At 32.3% G+C, this 18,075-nt stretch overlaps 1 protein-coding gene across 4 annotated transcripts in view; it reads right to left on the reverse strand.

The window, feature by feature from the left end:
* The window catches only part of CTNNA3 (catenin alpha 3), a 1,724,633-nt gene that overhangs the window by 588,622 nt on the left and 1,117,936 nt on the right, over window positions 1-18,075 (reverse strand). For all 4 annotated transcript variants that reach the window (XM_081267908.1, XM_081267907.1, XM_081267910.1 and 1 more), the window contains exon 11: window positions 7,866-8,022. In XM_081267908.1, coding sequence (XP_081124034.1) covers window positions 7,866-8,022 — 157 coding nt within the window. The remainder of the gene's footprint in view (window positions 1-7,865; window positions 8,023-18,075) is intronic.

Raw genomic sequence — 18,075 nt, forward strand, 5'->3', positions numbered from 1 at the left:
ATGTACTTTATGGGCAAGTAATAATTTTTATTTATTGCTTGGTTATTTATTTTTATCGACAGATTTGAATATATTTAGATATACAACATGATATTTTGAAATATGCATATATTGTGAATGAAGTCAAACATTAATATATATTACCTCACACACTTATTTGTGTGTGTGTGTGTAATAACACTTAAAATCTATTTTCTCAGCAAATTCCATACATATACAATATATTGTGGTTAACAGTAGTCACCAATGTTGTACAACAGGGCTCTTTGAACTTATTCCACCTGTTTAACTGAAATATTGTATCCTTCAGCCATCTACCCAAACCTCTGGATCCTCCAGCCTCTGGTAACTACCATTCGTCTATAAGTTTCACCTTTTAGAAAATGCAATTTTTGCTGCACTTTTCAAATACATGTATATGTAAATTTTTCATAGTACATGCTCTGGAGCTATTCTTTATATAAAGACTTTTACTGGGCTGGGGATGTGGCTCAAGCTGTAGCGCACTTGCCTGGCATGCGCAGGGTGCTGGGTTTGATCCTCAGCACCATATAAAAATAAAATAAAGGCGTTGTGTCCACCGAAAACTAAAAAATAAATAAATAAATAAGACTTTTACTGCTTAAAATTTCCTTAAAGTAAGAGTAAAAATATTCAAATCTGACTGATTTGACAAAGAAAAAAGACTTCCAATTATGATTTTCAACATGTCTAATTCATAATACTCAACAGTCCTGCTGAATAACTACTTTTCATTCAAATGAGAGCATCTTGAGTGAACTTGCATGTTAATACGTGGAATTATGTGTAATAAATTCCAGTACACATGCCTAAACTACTTTTCAGTCATATAAGTACAGGCAGTAATTCAAAATGTAATTACTAATAGAGGAATAATGGATTACTTGGGGGAGCTTATTCAATCATTTTTGAGTGCACACTTTCTCCCTGTCTTAACTATGACTTATATAAAGCTGTGTGCACAATTTCTGTGCAGTATTTTCATAGCATCATATGAAAAAATAATTGCAGAGGATGCAGGGATAAAACCTTATAACTATGATAAGAGAGTTTTTTATTTATTTTTTAAAGACCATGCCATAAAAGACACTTGCTGCAAATCATTCTGATAAGAAAGAGCTTCTTTTTATGGTGGATTGAAAGGGAAAGCTGGTTTTATAGTTTAGATCTAGAATGTCCCTTAAAGGCTCATGTGCTGAAGGCTTGGTCCCAGAGCAGCAGTGCTGAAAGGTGCACTTTGGGAAATTGAATGAATTATGAGGGCTCTGGCTTCATCAATGGATTAATTCATTGATGGATTCAAAACTGAATGGACTATTGGGAGGCAGTGGAAACTATAGGAGATGGAATCTAATTCAAGGAGTTATTCCTTGGGAGTTTGCCATTGGGGACTATCTTTTGTCCTCAGCTTCTTTTTATCACTTTCTAATTCCTGGCCACTTGGAAGTGAGCAACTTTGCTCCACCATGCCCTTCTATCATGATCACTGTCTCACTACAGGCCCATAGACAATGGAACCAACTGAAAATGGACTGAAACTTCCAAAACTGTGATCCAGACTAAATCTTTCCTTTAAATTGATTTTCTTATGCACTTTGTCATAATGGTGAAGAGTTGACTGACATACCTGGGTTATTTAACCTGAGCTAGGATTCCATTATCAGACAGGACTTCCCTTTGTATTACTACATTTTTATGTATCATTCTTGTACATTATTATTATTTTTTTGGACGTCGAGTGGAGGAAGCAAGGGAACATCTGTTTTATATTAAATGGCTTTATTTTACTTCCAAGAACCACATTAACATTATATCACCTACTTCCACAATAAAGATTTATGGCACCTGGAGTTTAGTATTCTAAAACCTAATGTACTTTATGATGCTACTATTTAAAATTTTAGATGGCTTATAATTCCTACAAAAGTTCAGAGCACTAAATATCCAGATATAATCTATGCTTTTGTTATAATGTCCAACTTGGTGTTCCACAAGTCCACCAGGCACTTTCAAATATTTTTTTCTCTCTTTATGGGATGCTTTTCAAATGTTTTCAAGATTCAATTTAATAATTCAATTAAATAGCTTTTCCTTTAAAAACACTTCCCTCATACTTTGATACTGCAGCAACATGAATTGCATAGGATTTGTTTCTATGACTTTTGTATTTCTTTTGGAATCCCATCTGTGTACACTAGAATGCAAATTCTCTGAAAGAAAATTTCCTTTTCCTTCTCTATACCCTCTTTAATTTTTAGAACACTGTCTTGAACATTGTAAATACCCAATTTCCTTTTATCAAAATTCATTGTAGCAAGATATAATTAAAATCTTAAGTTTAAAATAATATATCTATATTGCCTTCAATCTATCAAAACTTTCACTCATATATAGGTTAAAAAATAATGTACATGTGCAATGAAAAGTTGAAAATAATGTACAAGTTCTTGGTAATATGATTAATCTTTGCATAGAAATATACTATATTGGTCATGCTTTAATTCCAACTCCTATTCCATAAATCTCATACTGAAATTTGATAGTACTTAGTATAAAATTAATCTAAGATTTTGATTTTATTAACATTATAGTGTGTTTATTTAGTATAAATGTATGAAAGATATTGAAAATATATTTATTTTAATGTTCCTTTGTCAAATCATCTAGATTGAAACTTTACAGAAGCCAAGGATCCAAACATTTACTAACATGTCATGAACAAAGAGGACTTTGTTAGTGCATTTTTGATGACAGTGTCAGAGAATCATCTTTCTGTTACTATGTCAGTGTCTTAGAACATTTTGATGATTAGTGCTGAAAGTTATTTTTCATTATTTAAAGGTTTTTCAAAATATTAATGTCAATACTTAACATGTTTGATAAAAGCATAAGATATAAACCATGAAAAACTAATGTTGACATGGAATTAAAAAGGGGGAATAAATACTAATATTCATTTAGCAAATACCTATTAAGAGTCTTCAAGAAAAGAAGCAGGAGGCACAATTAGGAAGACTGTATTCAGGTAAAATATATTAGCTTGAATCAGAATGGTAACAGCGGGTATAAGATAAACTTGACATTTTTAAGTTAAATTGAGGATAAAGAACTAAGGAGATTTTCAAATACCCTTTAATACTATCACTCAGTAAGATGTTATTCAAGGAACACTTTTTACAGTAAAGACATAGAAGTGCTAATTATAATTAATAAGTGGACAATCTTTGTTTCAGAAACTTCTAAAACATTATCAGTGTCTACCTCCATTCATCATGGATTCTATCTGTTCAACAATTCCCATTGCCACAACTTACTTACAAATTATCTCTTCTACTAACTTTTTACCCATTTGTCAATCTCCCATGCTGTTCATCAGACTCAGCACTTAAAATTGTGCAAAAAATATTGAATGAATGACTAAAGGAATGAAAGAAAGACTATATCTTCACAAACTCAAATATTTATTCAGGTCTTAGAAATTGTTGAATAGGTCTTATGGTTCAAACAATCACCCCTTTTTATCAAAGTTTATAGCTTACTATAAGTAAATTCATTTAATAGCTCAAAAAGCAGATACATTTATTATTTCCTCTTCTAAATTTTCATTTAAACAGAGATACTAATGTTTTATGTTCTCATGTAAATAAATATTATTGGGAATTCCAGGCACTATATCTGACTGATAAGAAAGAGTTTCTTAAATCTCCTCTCATCTCATCCTTTGTCTATAATTAGGATAGATCCCAATGTACTCAAAGAATCTTCAGAGAAGTACTTCTGAGAGTTTGTTATATGCATTTTCAGATAATAAATGGCATAGTGAATGGTTTGGGGGAAAATCCTGTTGTCAACGATGACAAGAAGTTGGGGGCAAATGCATTTGGAAGAATATTTTTTTATTTGAAGAAGATACTGATACTATTCCATAAAAACATTAAACTGAAAAGAGCCTTTTTGAATAATTCATCTTCAGAGACTATAACTTGCCAAACATCATATTGCTTTTGAAAATAATATTTTGGTTCATTGTTGAATTTTACTTTTACATGTAAAATTTTAACATATATAATAAATTGATGAGAAGGCTATATTCCTTAAGGTTTACAAGAAGAAACTGCACTTAGGTTTAGACTTCACTGTATATAGCAGAAAACAAAATAGCCCAAATATCACTTCTGAAAATAGATACGTTGACTTCTATATTATGAGAAATCTGGTGATGGTATAAACATGATTTTAAAATCATCAATTCTAGTTCTATATTTAGGACTGCACTAGATTAATTAAAGACATTTGGCATTATAGATACCCTTATTTCAAGAGCTATAGTCAATATTGGACCATCTGATCACTCTAAAACATGACCAGAAGCAAACTTTTTACCACTTGTGATTTCCACCTGTGCTAATGACAATAAAATAATATTCTGAAATCCAACAATCCTTTCAATGGTTTTTAGATTTTAATTTTGATTCATATTTTAATGTGGAGATCCACAAACTTTTAAAACTGACTCAGGAGAAAATGGGTGTTTTTTGGGGGTTCTGATTCTTTTTTCATATAAAAAGATAAAAAGAATCAAACATTATTATTGTCTGCTGAAAAAAAATGCCCAAGGAAAAGGAGAAATGTATACAAAAATTTCATAACCATAATTTTTCATAGGTAATTCATAATTCAAATCTTTGTACTGGATTGTTGGTAAATCTACCTCACAATAAGATGGACCAGAGCATGAGTAAAACAGCATTTCTCTATAAAAGATCATCCTAAAGGCATATCAGTGAAGTCATTCACCATTAGAAAAACATAAAGATTTTCTAAGAAAAATCTGCCCTGCACACAAGCTGCCAGATTTTGACAGCCCTCATCATAGCTATATGAACCATGATTAGCAGTTTGAAAAAAAATGTGACCCATCTATTGATTGGCCTGTGATCTTCAACCCAGCACTTCTAGTTTGATACTAACAAGATACACAGGGTCAGTTAGTTTCTTTCTCATTTATTTGACCGGAAAATGCAGAGAGAAGAAGCTATCATCTGTGGGAACAGATGCTAAAAATTATGATGCTACAAGAATCACTGGAGCCCTGGCTAAACCAAGGCATGAATGTTTATGAAGGCACAGGAATGAGAGCAATGGAGCCACTCAGCATTTTGGACAAACATGCTTGGATGTCTACTGAATAACCATTTCTTCCTTCTTTTCTTTCCTCCTTCCCTCCTTCCTTCCTTCCTTCCTTTCTTCTTTTTGTTTGATTTTTTTTGACTAATAAAACTATGATTTCATTTGTGTAGTAACTAGTCATAAAAATTAAATGATAACTGTCCTAAGTCCAGTGGTTTGTTAGAACTTATTTATATCAGCTCATAAGAACTTATTCTATGCATTTGTTACCAATTCAGAGTGAAATTGCATTGGTTACTTGAATTCTGCCACAGAAATCAGTAAGTGCTGCCTATTTGGACTATATTCCTCTGTCCACCACCCTTTGCCCAATCTGCTATTAATAATTTATCCGCACTCTCTAAATTTGCCTTGGGAATTTCATTTCCTTTTGCCAGTGATTAGAACGGGCAAGAGACCAAGTTCTGTCCTATATCAGGTAAGATAAACTGATGGACTGCATCTGGAATAGATATTCTCCTTGATAAATTAAGGTGGAATTATATCTTCTCCTTCAATTTTAGATGTTATCATATAATGTTTTGAGATTGAATGCCTTAAGATGCAACTGTGAGGAAAGTTCAACACAATTCAGAGAAGCCTTCATAGATCATTAATAATGATGAACCACTACCCAAAGTGCAGAAAAGTGGGAGCAATCTACCCTATATATAGAAAACAATGGGGTGCACTATATAGAGAGAATTTAGAAATAATAATGAAATAAATACATTAACAACCCATTTATTATTATCATCATCCTATACTGGCAATTCTAAATAATGCTAACAATTAGTACCCCTTTCCCTGCTCAAATAGTGGACTATTCCTATCTAAGTCCTCTGACATACTAAGGGTAGTAGCCTAAAACCAATTATGTCAAATATCCAGTTATATGAAATAGATGGAAGTTTTTGTAATTTAAGGAACCTTTATAAGAGTTTTCTGTTGCTTGTAGATGAAATATTCTGAATTGCTGAAGTTGACCACAGAAAGGAACAGACCCAGTAAGCTGCTGGGTCAGCTTAATCCAGCATTAAATGCAAAATCTATGAGCTCCTGCTTTGAGGACTCATGAGGTATTTAGATTCCAGGCCTCCCACAGCTGTAATTATGCAAGCTCTGGCAAATTACAGTTCTTCTTACCATCCAGAGTTTTCCTCCCTTTGCACTATGACTGCATTACCATAGAAAATTGCCTGTACGTTGATTATTATGAGTAGGTTGCTTGGCTCATAACAAAAAAGCACCAACTACAAACCAGAATATAGCATTTAACAATTAAATTATTAAAGACTAAATCAATATAAGATATTGCAAAGCATATACAAAAGAGATAGTAAAGAAACAAAAGTACTCCTAACATAAAATTATTTACAATAATTAAAGTGACAATTTTATCTAAATGATAAATCAATGAGTTTTAGAATAACATACAAAAATGTTCAGTCAAACATTATGTGGAAAAAGGAAAGTAGTTTATATAAATGTGCATATATGACATGATAGAAACATTTGAAAATAAATATATATATATGTAGAAAAATGCTGGATGAAAATAAAATCAGATATCATTTGTTGTTATTTTAAAGAATATTAATATTCTCTCCCATACATTTTCTGTATTTTTAAAAGTTTTAATTTAATTAAAAATACTTAGCATACATTTCTGTTTCATTAATATATCATAAAATAAACTAGATTTCTAGAACTATTGTTCAAGATAAGACAGTGTATATAAAAAAGTATATGTATAAAAGTCATGAGTTGAACAAAATAGACTGATATACACTGGAAAATTTTCTAAAATCATAATAGATACTCATGAGAATTTGTATTTCATAAAAAGAGAATATTATCACATTTCAAGCATTATCCTCTCACACATTAAATAAATTAATTATATAATTATATCTATATTTATATGCATCTGTCTATACAAACATATACATAAATACATATATATGTAGTTTATTTTAAAGAGGAGAAGATAACAAAAGACTAAAAATCTTTAATTCTTTCCTGTTACAACAGTACAACCAAAATCTGAGTTTTGCTCCTGAGGCTTTGGCTTTCTGAGAGTGTTTTCACCAACCTGTGGCATCACATTTTACTCTACCAAGGGACACCCATAGGGGCTTCTTATGGAGTCTCAAGCCCGTCTGTCACTGATTTCATCTGATATTAAGACTCTTTTCTTCTATTCTTGAGATTAGCAATATCAAATACCTATACTGGTACTTGAACAGCCACATTACATCTCAAATCAATAAAAGCTTTTCCTGTTAACTTGTATCTTTTCCTGAGTAGAAATAAAAATGTTTGGAAAAGAGTGTAGATAGAGAACATCAAAATGTTTTACATGTATTGGGATGGAGGTGATGCTGATTTAGTAAAGACAGGAAAGATCTAAGCTATTTTCTATTACACTTTGCCCATGAATGGGAGTTTCTTTTAAAAAAGCAGTGTAAATTGTTAAGTCATGAAGCACAAAGCTTGTAATCCCCAATTAGACCACTAATGACACACTTAGTGCTTCTACATAACTACACTACGTTTCCAGAAAGCTCATTAATAAGACTCCTTATATTGCATAAAATCAATTATATTCAGCATTATACGACTTCAAAACATTGACAAGAGTTAATGCATAAATTAAAAGATCAAAAACATACCAGATACAGCAAGGAAGTCATCAATGCTTGTAATGTCATCTACAGCTTCAGTGAGGACATGTATATAGTTCTCCCACGTGTGTTTGTACATTTCCATTGTGTTTTTTACCACTTGACTTTTGGGTCTTGCAGCCAAAGCAAGCGCAGCATTAATAACCTGAATAGATAATATAGAATGCTTACAAAGTGATTTATTTAGAAACAGTTAGTAATGTGCAGATAGCAGTTATTCTTTTTTAATAATTTTACATATATTTATCCTTATCAACAGGGTATAATAAAATTACTTTTGTGTAATCTCCTCTTTGTTTTTGATAATAGATTAATTTATAATTTAAGTAATTTTAAAAGTATTTGTTGAGTGTCCTTATCAAATAACTGCAGGAGATTAAAAGAAAATTGGTGTCTACCTTTAATAAGCTTTTATATTACTCAATGGGAAGGCAACACATAACTAGAACTTAAGTTTTTGTATGATAAATGCCATAAGAACAAACAATGGTCAATAGCCTTTAAAAAAGGAGAGATCATCTTCAACAGGGTGCTAAGAAAAGGCTTTGAGGAAATGTGACATTTTAATGGTGCATTTGGATTCACATCAGACAATTCCTGAATAACCTACATAAAAATCATTAAAGGAGAACTTTTACTTACTAATGGGCTTGTAGGTATTCAACCAGTAAGTATTTCCTCATATTTTCATCCACTTTATACTTCAAATACATACCAAGTATCTTTCATACATCAATCACTGTTTTACATTTTAGAATTAAGGCAATAAAGAAGACACAAGCAAAACTCACCACTTTAATGGAATTAAAAGAAGGTCGCCTTAATTCCAGTCAAAGAAGGCCAACAATTTGCAAGTCAAAAAAGTATGATCTTTGAGATAGTTATGAAAACTAATAAGAAAAACAATAGGATAGAAAAGAAGGATGAAAGTGGAATGGTAGAAAGTTTCCAATTTTAGGAAGGCCTTGCATTGAAACAAAAACGAGAATAAAATTATTGGCATGAAAGAATTTTGGAACAGAGAAGTTGCCAGATTCAAAGAGGGACAAAAATGGAAAATTCTGTTAGAATAGTAAGCCTGAGTATACAAAAGGAACCAGCAGGCGTTCCTGACTGTCTTGCGTGGGACTGTAGCCTTATTGGAAGACACTGGAGAGTCATGTTGACTTTTGGACAATTTGCTCAGAACTACACTTTAGAAAAATTAATTTCTCAACAAACATGGGAAGTTATTGCAAGAAGTTATGGGGTGAAAAGGAGCCTGAACTGCAATGGTGGAGGTAATGAAAAGGGCTTCACAGGACTTCCAACTAATTAAAGGAGGATAAAGATAGGTCAAAGATTATTGCCAGAAATACCATGCAATATTTAAAGACATGAAAATAAAGCCACTGCAGAGCAATAATAGTGGGTTACAAAATATGCTTCATTGATGACATTTTTATATATAAAATACATGTAAACATGCTGCATGAATATGTACAATAGTTGATGGTTCTCTAGGAGGTAGAATTTCAAGTACTTTTTCTTTCTTTCTTTCTTTCTTGGTTGTGAATTTGTCAGATTTTCTATGATGAATGTTTAAATGTAATATTCAGAATAGATAAATGAAGTTATTCTTCAAAAACTGACAATTATGAGAGGAATTAAGATAGTTGAGTAGAGGCAGGCAGCAGGTTTCAACTCCTCTGTGGTTGGATTCCAAGCAGTGAAAGATCAGACAGGTAAGTGACAGAGGGAATGCGCTGAAACAAAATGTTGAACTGTTCTTTAACAACTTGGAGGTTCTGGAGCAAGAAATATGGAAGAATTTGTTAACCCTCACAGGGCAGATTGGGTGGGGGAATAATAAAGAGGGGAGATGTAAAGCTGATAAGCTTTTTTTCAGAAATAGTGGTAGAAGAGAAAGACCAAGTTGCACTGGGAAGGGAGCGACAAAGCCGACTGGTAACAGAGGAAAACTCTGCTTCTCTCAATTTGCTGGTGGAAAATTTGCCACCACAAGCCATTTTTTCAGAGACCATGCCTAAATGTGTAGCTTTGGAAAGGATTAAATCTCTATGGCTTAATTTCATCAAGAGGTATAAGCAAATACCATCACAGGGAACACCTTTGAAATATGCCATATGAGTAATATGTATAGTGAGATATCTATGAGCTGAAGGCTGCTGATCTACTCCTCCTCCTTTCTTTTTTTTAAATTTATTTATTTGGTTTTAGATATACATGACAGAGTATATTTTAACAAATTATACACACATGGAATATAACTTATTCTAATTGAGATTCTTGGGTTGTACCCATCCCACCTCTCTTCCCTTTATTCCCATTTGTCTAATCCAATGAACTCTTACTCTACCCCCACCCACTTGTTGTGTATTAGCATTCTCCTATCAGAGATAACTTTCAATATTTGGTTTTCTGGGTTTGGGTTATTTCACTTAGCATGATAGTCTCTGAGCCATCCATTTACCAGCAAGTTATAAATTCACTCTTTTTTATGACTGAGTAATATCTCATTGTGTATACATACCACATTTTCTTTATCCATTCATCTATGAGGTTCTCATGTCCTATATAGCTTAATGGTAATCTTACTCATTTTAATACTTATATTTTTAGTCTTCTAGAGTATTACTCCCCTTTTCAACTTTTGGACTAGTAAAATTCTGGGGACCATTTTTATTTAGTTTTTTTATGGTCTATTAGTAAATGGTTTGTTCTGAGTGAAGGCAGTTGCTGTTGATTATTATCTCTTCTCACTGTAGTGATAGGAATTGATCAGAGCACTGTGATAATGTTGAATGAGTGCTTTGAAATAAAGATACACACCCAGACTGTGCAGCACATGGTAAATAGAAAGTTGTTCACTAAAAAGACTCTTTCATAGCAGTGGAAGAGACATCTGTCCCAGTAGATGCACAAATATCAACAGAGAAATTAGAAAACATGAGAAGTCAATGTAATAAGGTGTCGCCAAGATTTTGTAACACTCCGAAACTGATTCTATAAACATTAGAGAAAATGCCAGATGAAGAAATCAAAAAGTTGGTTGTTAGAATTATCAAGAAATTAAAAGAAGATCTAAGGAAAGAACTAAGGGAGAAAACACAAGGTATGAAAGAGAATTTCATAATAGAGAGATGTTAAAAAAGAACCAAACCAAACCTAAAACCAAACCAAACCAAACACAAAAACCCAGTCTAGTCTTATAAAAAGATCAGATTAATCAGAACAAACAGTGTCAGGGCTCAAAGACAAGGTGCAGGAATTAGAACAGCCATTATATAAAAGAAGGAAAAAAAAAGAAACTATGAACAGAATATACAAGAACTCTGAGATAACAACTCAAAGGCAAAACTTAACACTTACAGGTCTTTTGGAGGAAGAAGAGATATAGACTAATGGCACAGAAAACCTATTCAGTGAAAAAATAGCAGAAAACATCTGAGTCTTGGATATGAGATGGACATGCAGGTTCCAGAGCCATTCAGAACTCCAAACAGGACCATTTTAACTACTCCATGATGTAGTTAAAATGCCAAAAATTCAGAATAAAGAAAAAATAAAATAAAATGCAAGGGAGAAGTACCAATCACTTACAAAGCTATTAATTTAAAAAAAAAACTATAAATAATTAGAAGAAATACCAGTAGAACAGAAAAAGGGAAACAGAAGGTGAGAGGATGAGAAAGAAGAAGTCATAGGTACATAATTGAGCAAATTATATTCCAAGCTTTATGATTATGTCAAAATGAACCAAAAATGTTATGTATAACAATACTGCATTAATACAAAAAAGAATAACAAAAGTCTTCCCAACAAAAACTCTAAAAGCCATGACAACATGGAATGATGTATTTAAGTCCTAAAAGAAAATAACAGCAAACCTTGATTACTATATCCAACAAAGCTATCCTTCAGAATTGAGAAACAAATAAAAAACTACAGTCTAAACTAAAAGAATTCATGACCATTAAGCTAGCTTTACAAAGGATCCGTAACAGAATCCTATACACAGAAAAGAAAGATTAAAAGTAACAAAGAAAGCATGGAAAAGAGCAAATCACATTAGAAAAATAAATAAGCTAAATAAGCAAATGATCATTATAAATGTTTCAAACATTAGAAATAAAATAAAATGGCAGGAAATAATACATAGCTCTTTATAATAACAGTGAATATAAAGTGGTCTTAATTCTCCCTTTGAAAGATAGAGCCTAGCAGATGAGATTTTTTTTTGAATACTCAATTGTATTTTGTCAGTAAGAAATGCACCTCACAGACAAAGACATTCAGAGATTGAAAGTAAAAGGGTGAAAAGTGATATTCTATGCTAATGAAATAAAAAACAAGCAGGAAGCAACCTTTAAATCAGTTTTTCTTCAGAAGACACAAAGAAGGACATTACATATGGGTAAAAGGAAAAATATCTAACAAAAGATATGATTATAAATATTTAAAGTGTGAATTACATGACATGAAGATTACTTGATAAAAATAGGACTGAATGACTTCAATACAACCACTTTCACTAAGAGCTGCTCTACCAAAAAGTCAACAGACCCATCAGATTTAGACTTGACTATAAATCAATTGGATGTAATTAACATGTATGAAACATTTTATCCACAACAACTGAATACATTTTCTTTTCAGTTACTCATGAAATTTTCTCCAAAATTGATATTTTACAACAGAAAGAAAATCTTGGCAAATGAAAAGAAAAAGAGTGAAATGATCTCTCTTTTCAGATTATACTACAGTGAAACTAGAAATCAACAACAAGAAAATCTGTAGGAACTATAGAAATACCTGGAGATGTATTTAATTCATAAAAATATTTTATTGTTGCATTCTAATTATACATAATAGTGGGATTCGTTATGCCATATTCATAAATGCACATAATTTGATCAATCTCATTTCTCATACCTTTTCTTTTCCTTCCCTCCTGTCTCTCCAAATCTGCTTGCTCTACTCTAAGAGATCCTTTCTATAAACATACAGCATTCACTGTGGGATATTTGTACATGGACACAGCATAATTTGGGAGATTTTACTCTGCATTGCTGCTCCATGCTCTCCCTTATGAGTCTAGCTTATTTCACTTAGTATGATGCTCTTCAATTCTATCCATTTACCTACAAATGACATAATTTCTTTCTTCTTAATGACTGAGTAAAACTCTGTTGTTTACATGTACCACATTTTCTTTATTCAGCTGTTGACAGACAATTAAGCTGGCTCTAAAACTTGGCTATTGTGAACCACACTGCCAATAACTATTGATATGAATGTTTCATTACAGTATGCTGATTTTAAATCTTTTCGACAAATACCAAGGAGTGGGGAAAGTAGGGCCATAAGGTGGTTCCTTTCCTATTCATTTGAGGAAACTCCATACTGCTTTCCACAGTGGTTATACCAATTTACAGTTCCACCAACGGTGTATAAATATACCATTTCCCCAACATCCTTGCCAGAAATTATTGTTATTTGTGTTTTTGATGATTGCCACTCTAACTGGAATGAGATGAAATGTCAGTGTAATTTTGATTTGCATTTCCCTGATTGCTGAGGATGTTGAACATTTTCTCATGTGTTTGTTGGCCATTTGGATATCTTCTTTTGAGAAATGTCTATATTGATTTTTTGCCCCTTTATTGATTGGATTGTTAGTTTTTCTGGTTTTGAGTTTTTTTGAGTTCTTTAGATGGTCTAAACATTAATTTCCTGTCAGAAGAATAGTTGGAAAATATATTTTCTCTCATTCTGTAGGCCTTTTCTTCACGCTTTTTATTTTTTTTTTAATTTTGCTGTGCAGAATCTTTTTAAATTTGATGTCATCCCACTTATTGATCCTTGGTTTTACTTCTTGAGATTTACTTCTTAAACCTGTGCTGATATGGAAGATTGTTGACCCTATGTTTTCTTCTATTAGTTGAAGTGTTTCTGGTATAATTCATAGTTGTTTGGTCCATTTTGAGTTGATTTTTGTGCAGGGTGAGATAGGAATCTAGTTTCATTCTTCTGAAATATATAGATATACAGTTTTACTAGCACCATTTATTAAAGAAGCTCTATTTTCTCCAATGTAAGTTTTTGGCATGTTTATCAAGAACCAGATGATGGTAGTTGTATGATTTGTCTCTGTATCTTCTGTTATGTTTCTGTGGTTTATATGTCTGATTTTATGCAAGTACCATGCTGTCTTTCTTACTATGGCTCTGTAGAATAATTTGAAATCAGATATCCTAATGTCTCCAGAATTACTTATTTTGTTCAGGATTGCTTTAGCTATTCTGGGTGTTTTTTCCTCCTATACAAATTTTAAGATTGTTTTTCTCATTATTTGAAGAATGTATTTGGTATTTTGATGGGAATTGCACTAAATCTATATAATGCTTTTGTCCATTTGGCTATTTTGACAATATTCTATCAGTGAACATGGGAAGTCTTTGCATCTTCTAAGTTCTATTCTGATTTCTTTCTTTAGTGTTCTATATTGTTCATTGTAGAGGTTTTTCACCTCCTTGTTTATATTTATTCCCAAGTTTGTGTGTATCCCTCGCCCTTAGGCTATTGAAAATGAAATAACCAAGTTATCTTGATTTCTTTTTCAGATAACCCATTATTGGAATATAGAAAAACCACTGATTTTTGTGCTGATTTGTGTCCTGCAACTTTTACTAGATTTGTTCATCAGCTATATAATATATAGAACTCAAAAAACCTCAACACTAAAAAAAACCAGATAATCTAATCAATAAATAGAAAATATGAAGTAAATAAATGCTTCTCAAAAGAAGTACAAATGGCCAACAACTATATGAAACAAGTTAAAAATCATTAGCCATCAGGGAAATATAAATGAAATCTAGAATGAGATTTCATCTCATTCTAGTTAGAATGGTAATCATCAAGAATATAAATAACAAATGCTGGCAAATATTCCAGGAAAAAAGAACACTTATACACTGCTGGTGGGAATGAAAATTAGTGTAGCCACTATGGAAATCAGTATGTAGGTTCCTCAAAAAGCTAAAAATAGAACTATCATGTGATCCATCTATACCACTACTTGGTATTTATCTTAAACAATTTAAGTCAACATCCCTTGAAGAATCATGTATACTTATATTTATCTCAACAGAATTTTCAATAGCTAAGTTACAGAATCAATCTAGTGTTCATCAACAGAAGAATGGATAAAGCAAATGTGGTGTATATATATAATGGAGTTTTATTCAGCCATAAAGAAGAAAAAAATTAATGTCATTTACAGAAAAAATGGAAGAAACTTGAGAGAGTATTATGTTAAGCAAAACAACCAGATTCAGAAAGTCAGGGGTCATGTTTTTCTGTTACATGTGAAAGCTACAGAGGAAAAAACAGGGGAAAGGGGGACACAATGAAAGTAGAAGGAAGAACATTAGGGTAGAGAGAGAGGATTAGGGTAAGGGAAGAATGAAGGGTGGGGAGTTCAGGAAAGTAAAATTGATCATATTGTGTATTTACATATATGGGAATATGCCACAATGAAATCTACCATTCTGTATAATTTATATGCACTGATGGAAAAAAAAGAGTATTAATAGTTAACCAGTCACTTTAGTGGTTTATCTATACTAAGCATCTTAATAAAATAGTGGGATATCTATCTCCCTTTTGGAGACAGGTTTTCATTTCATTGAGTATGTGGGGAGAGTGATGTGCAGGACATTAACAACCCTAAGAAAGGCATTCTTATGAATCTTATGAATCTTTAGGCTCCCTAAACAGTTCAGTTACTTCACCAACATCATTGATGTGGATATTGCCTTTTCAATTTCTATGCAGTAAATTACATTAAAATGGCATTAATTACATGACATATTTTTAATAATGTGACTTATCATATGTGTTTTTAGTTAGTATATTCATAGTAAAATCAGCAATATATACCAAAAAGAATGATTAGTAAAGATTTTCTAAGTGTAATAAGGAGAATGATTACAGTATTGTTCAAAGGGGGCAGATCAGAGAGTTAAAGTCAGTCAGGGTCATAGAAGCCAATTGATGCAGGTGATTTATCAACTTTTCTATAAACAGAAATTGATTTAGAAGTGACTTTTTGCTTTCCATAAAAATACAAAGTGAAATCAGAGATGTGCAACTTGGAACTCATAAATTTTCTATGTACATTTATGAATATACCACAGTGAATCTTCACATCATCTACAACCATAAGACTGGGATAAAAATTAGAATAAAATGTACTCTGTGTGTATAAAAATGTCAAAATATGCTCTACTGTCTTGTATAAGTAAAAAGGACAAATAAAAAACAAAATATATATGTTTATATTTTTTTAAAAAGTGTTACTCATTTACCAGTTACTTGATCATTCATTGAAGCAAATTGTTTATCAATAATACATCATATTCTTTTATGGACAATAGTGGCATCTCAGTGAAAACTATGTCATCACCATTTATTAAAATAGCCCATAAGAAATTCAAACCAAATCCAATCAATTGCAACTTCCCAATGGTTCTAACGTTAACCTATGTAAGAATTACCCAAAGGACTTGTAACAACCTAGAGCCACACCCCTGGAGTTTCTGGATCAGTTGATCTTGGGTGGGCCTGACAATTTGCGTTTCTAAGCTCTCAGGTGATATTGATGCTGCTGGTCTGGGGACTGTACTCAGGACCACTGTGATGTACAATGAAAAGTGCTATAATGCAGGGCCACCACAGGGTGTCTTATAACACATGCGAGAGTCACTATGCTTCATGTCATAAGGAAAGATGTCCCAAAGGACAGAAAAAAAATAGAAATTAGTAGAACAAGTGGCAATTTCTTTTTAGGAAGAGAAAATAACATGTGTAAACAACAACTAGCAACAAGATAGAGCCTAATACTATCTCCTAGAGAATGTTAAACAGAAAAAAATATTGTAATGGAGTTGGAAGACAATGAAAAGAGGAAGGAGAGAATATACCTTCAGAAAGTACCAAGATAAAGGAAAGATAAAAGAAATAATCATTAAAGAAAAAGATAAAAAATTAAGGTATTAAAGGGTCCCAAGAAGGCTGGGTCTGTGGCTCAGCAGCAGAGCACTTGCCCATTATGTGTGAAGCACTGGGTTTGATCCTTAGCACTACATAAAAGTAAACCAATAAAATAAAGGCATTCTGTCCATCTACAACTATAATTTTTTTAAAAAGGTTACAAGATAAAGATTTTTATTATTAATTAATTTTAATGGGTACATTATAATTATATATAATAATGGGAGAAATTGTGACATATTTACTCTGTTTTTCTTTTTCTCTTGATGTCATAACTTTGGTTAGAGGTTTGGCATGCTCTAATTCCCTCAGCTCTTCACTCTATCAGCCCCCTCTGGTTCTGATTTTACTAGATGACTTCTCTCCTGTACATGTTTTCAGCTATAAGCTCCCTTGCTAACTGGTGGTTTATCTGTATATTCTGTTTAAAATTTCCAGAGAGATTAAAGCAGCTCAGCCTTTTGCACCATGCCTCATGACCAATTAATTCCTAGCCAGACTCTTCTTGAATTAGGTCCCTGCCAAAGACCTGGACAGTTTTGAAGGAGAAGATAATGATATTAAACCTGGGTCCTTGTGGCTACCCTCTCAGTGTGAGTTATGAGCAGAATAATAGGTTAGGGAGAGTTATGAAGCTAGATATAATTAACATGCTTAGTATACCAAGGAGCAAAAATGAGTAAGACACAGTCCCTCCTATGAAGGAGCCCTAGGAGGAGACATGTATAGGAACAACTATACAATATGGTAAATATTATTTAGTTACATGAACAAGGTACTTTTAAAGCACTAAGGAGATGACACTTCAGGTTACTGAGTTTGGGGAATGACATAGACTTGACAGTGTTTGATGATGTTTTCATGATAAAAATTGTTTCCTCAGTAGTCACAGAAAATGGATTGTGTATGATCAGTGTTTTAGACAGTGTGTCTGGAATACATGCCAAAATGAAGGGTATTATAAAGCATGGTGGCCTGTAGGTTGGGATAAACCAGTGGAATTTTTAATGACAAGGAATTTGGATTTTCTTTAGTCAACTAAGATTTTATCTAAAGTTATTAACAGGGGATGGGGGAACCATTATCACTTCTTCATTTGAGAAAGAAATGTGTTTGTAGTAAGGAGAATGACTTGGCA

Source organism: Spermophilus citellus, assembly GCF_964194105.1.
Source record: "Spermophilus citellus genome assembly, chromosome: 15".
Classification (NCBI taxonomy): domain Eukaryota; kingdom Metazoa; phylum Chordata; class Mammalia; order Rodentia; family Sciuridae; genus Spermophilus; species Spermophilus citellus.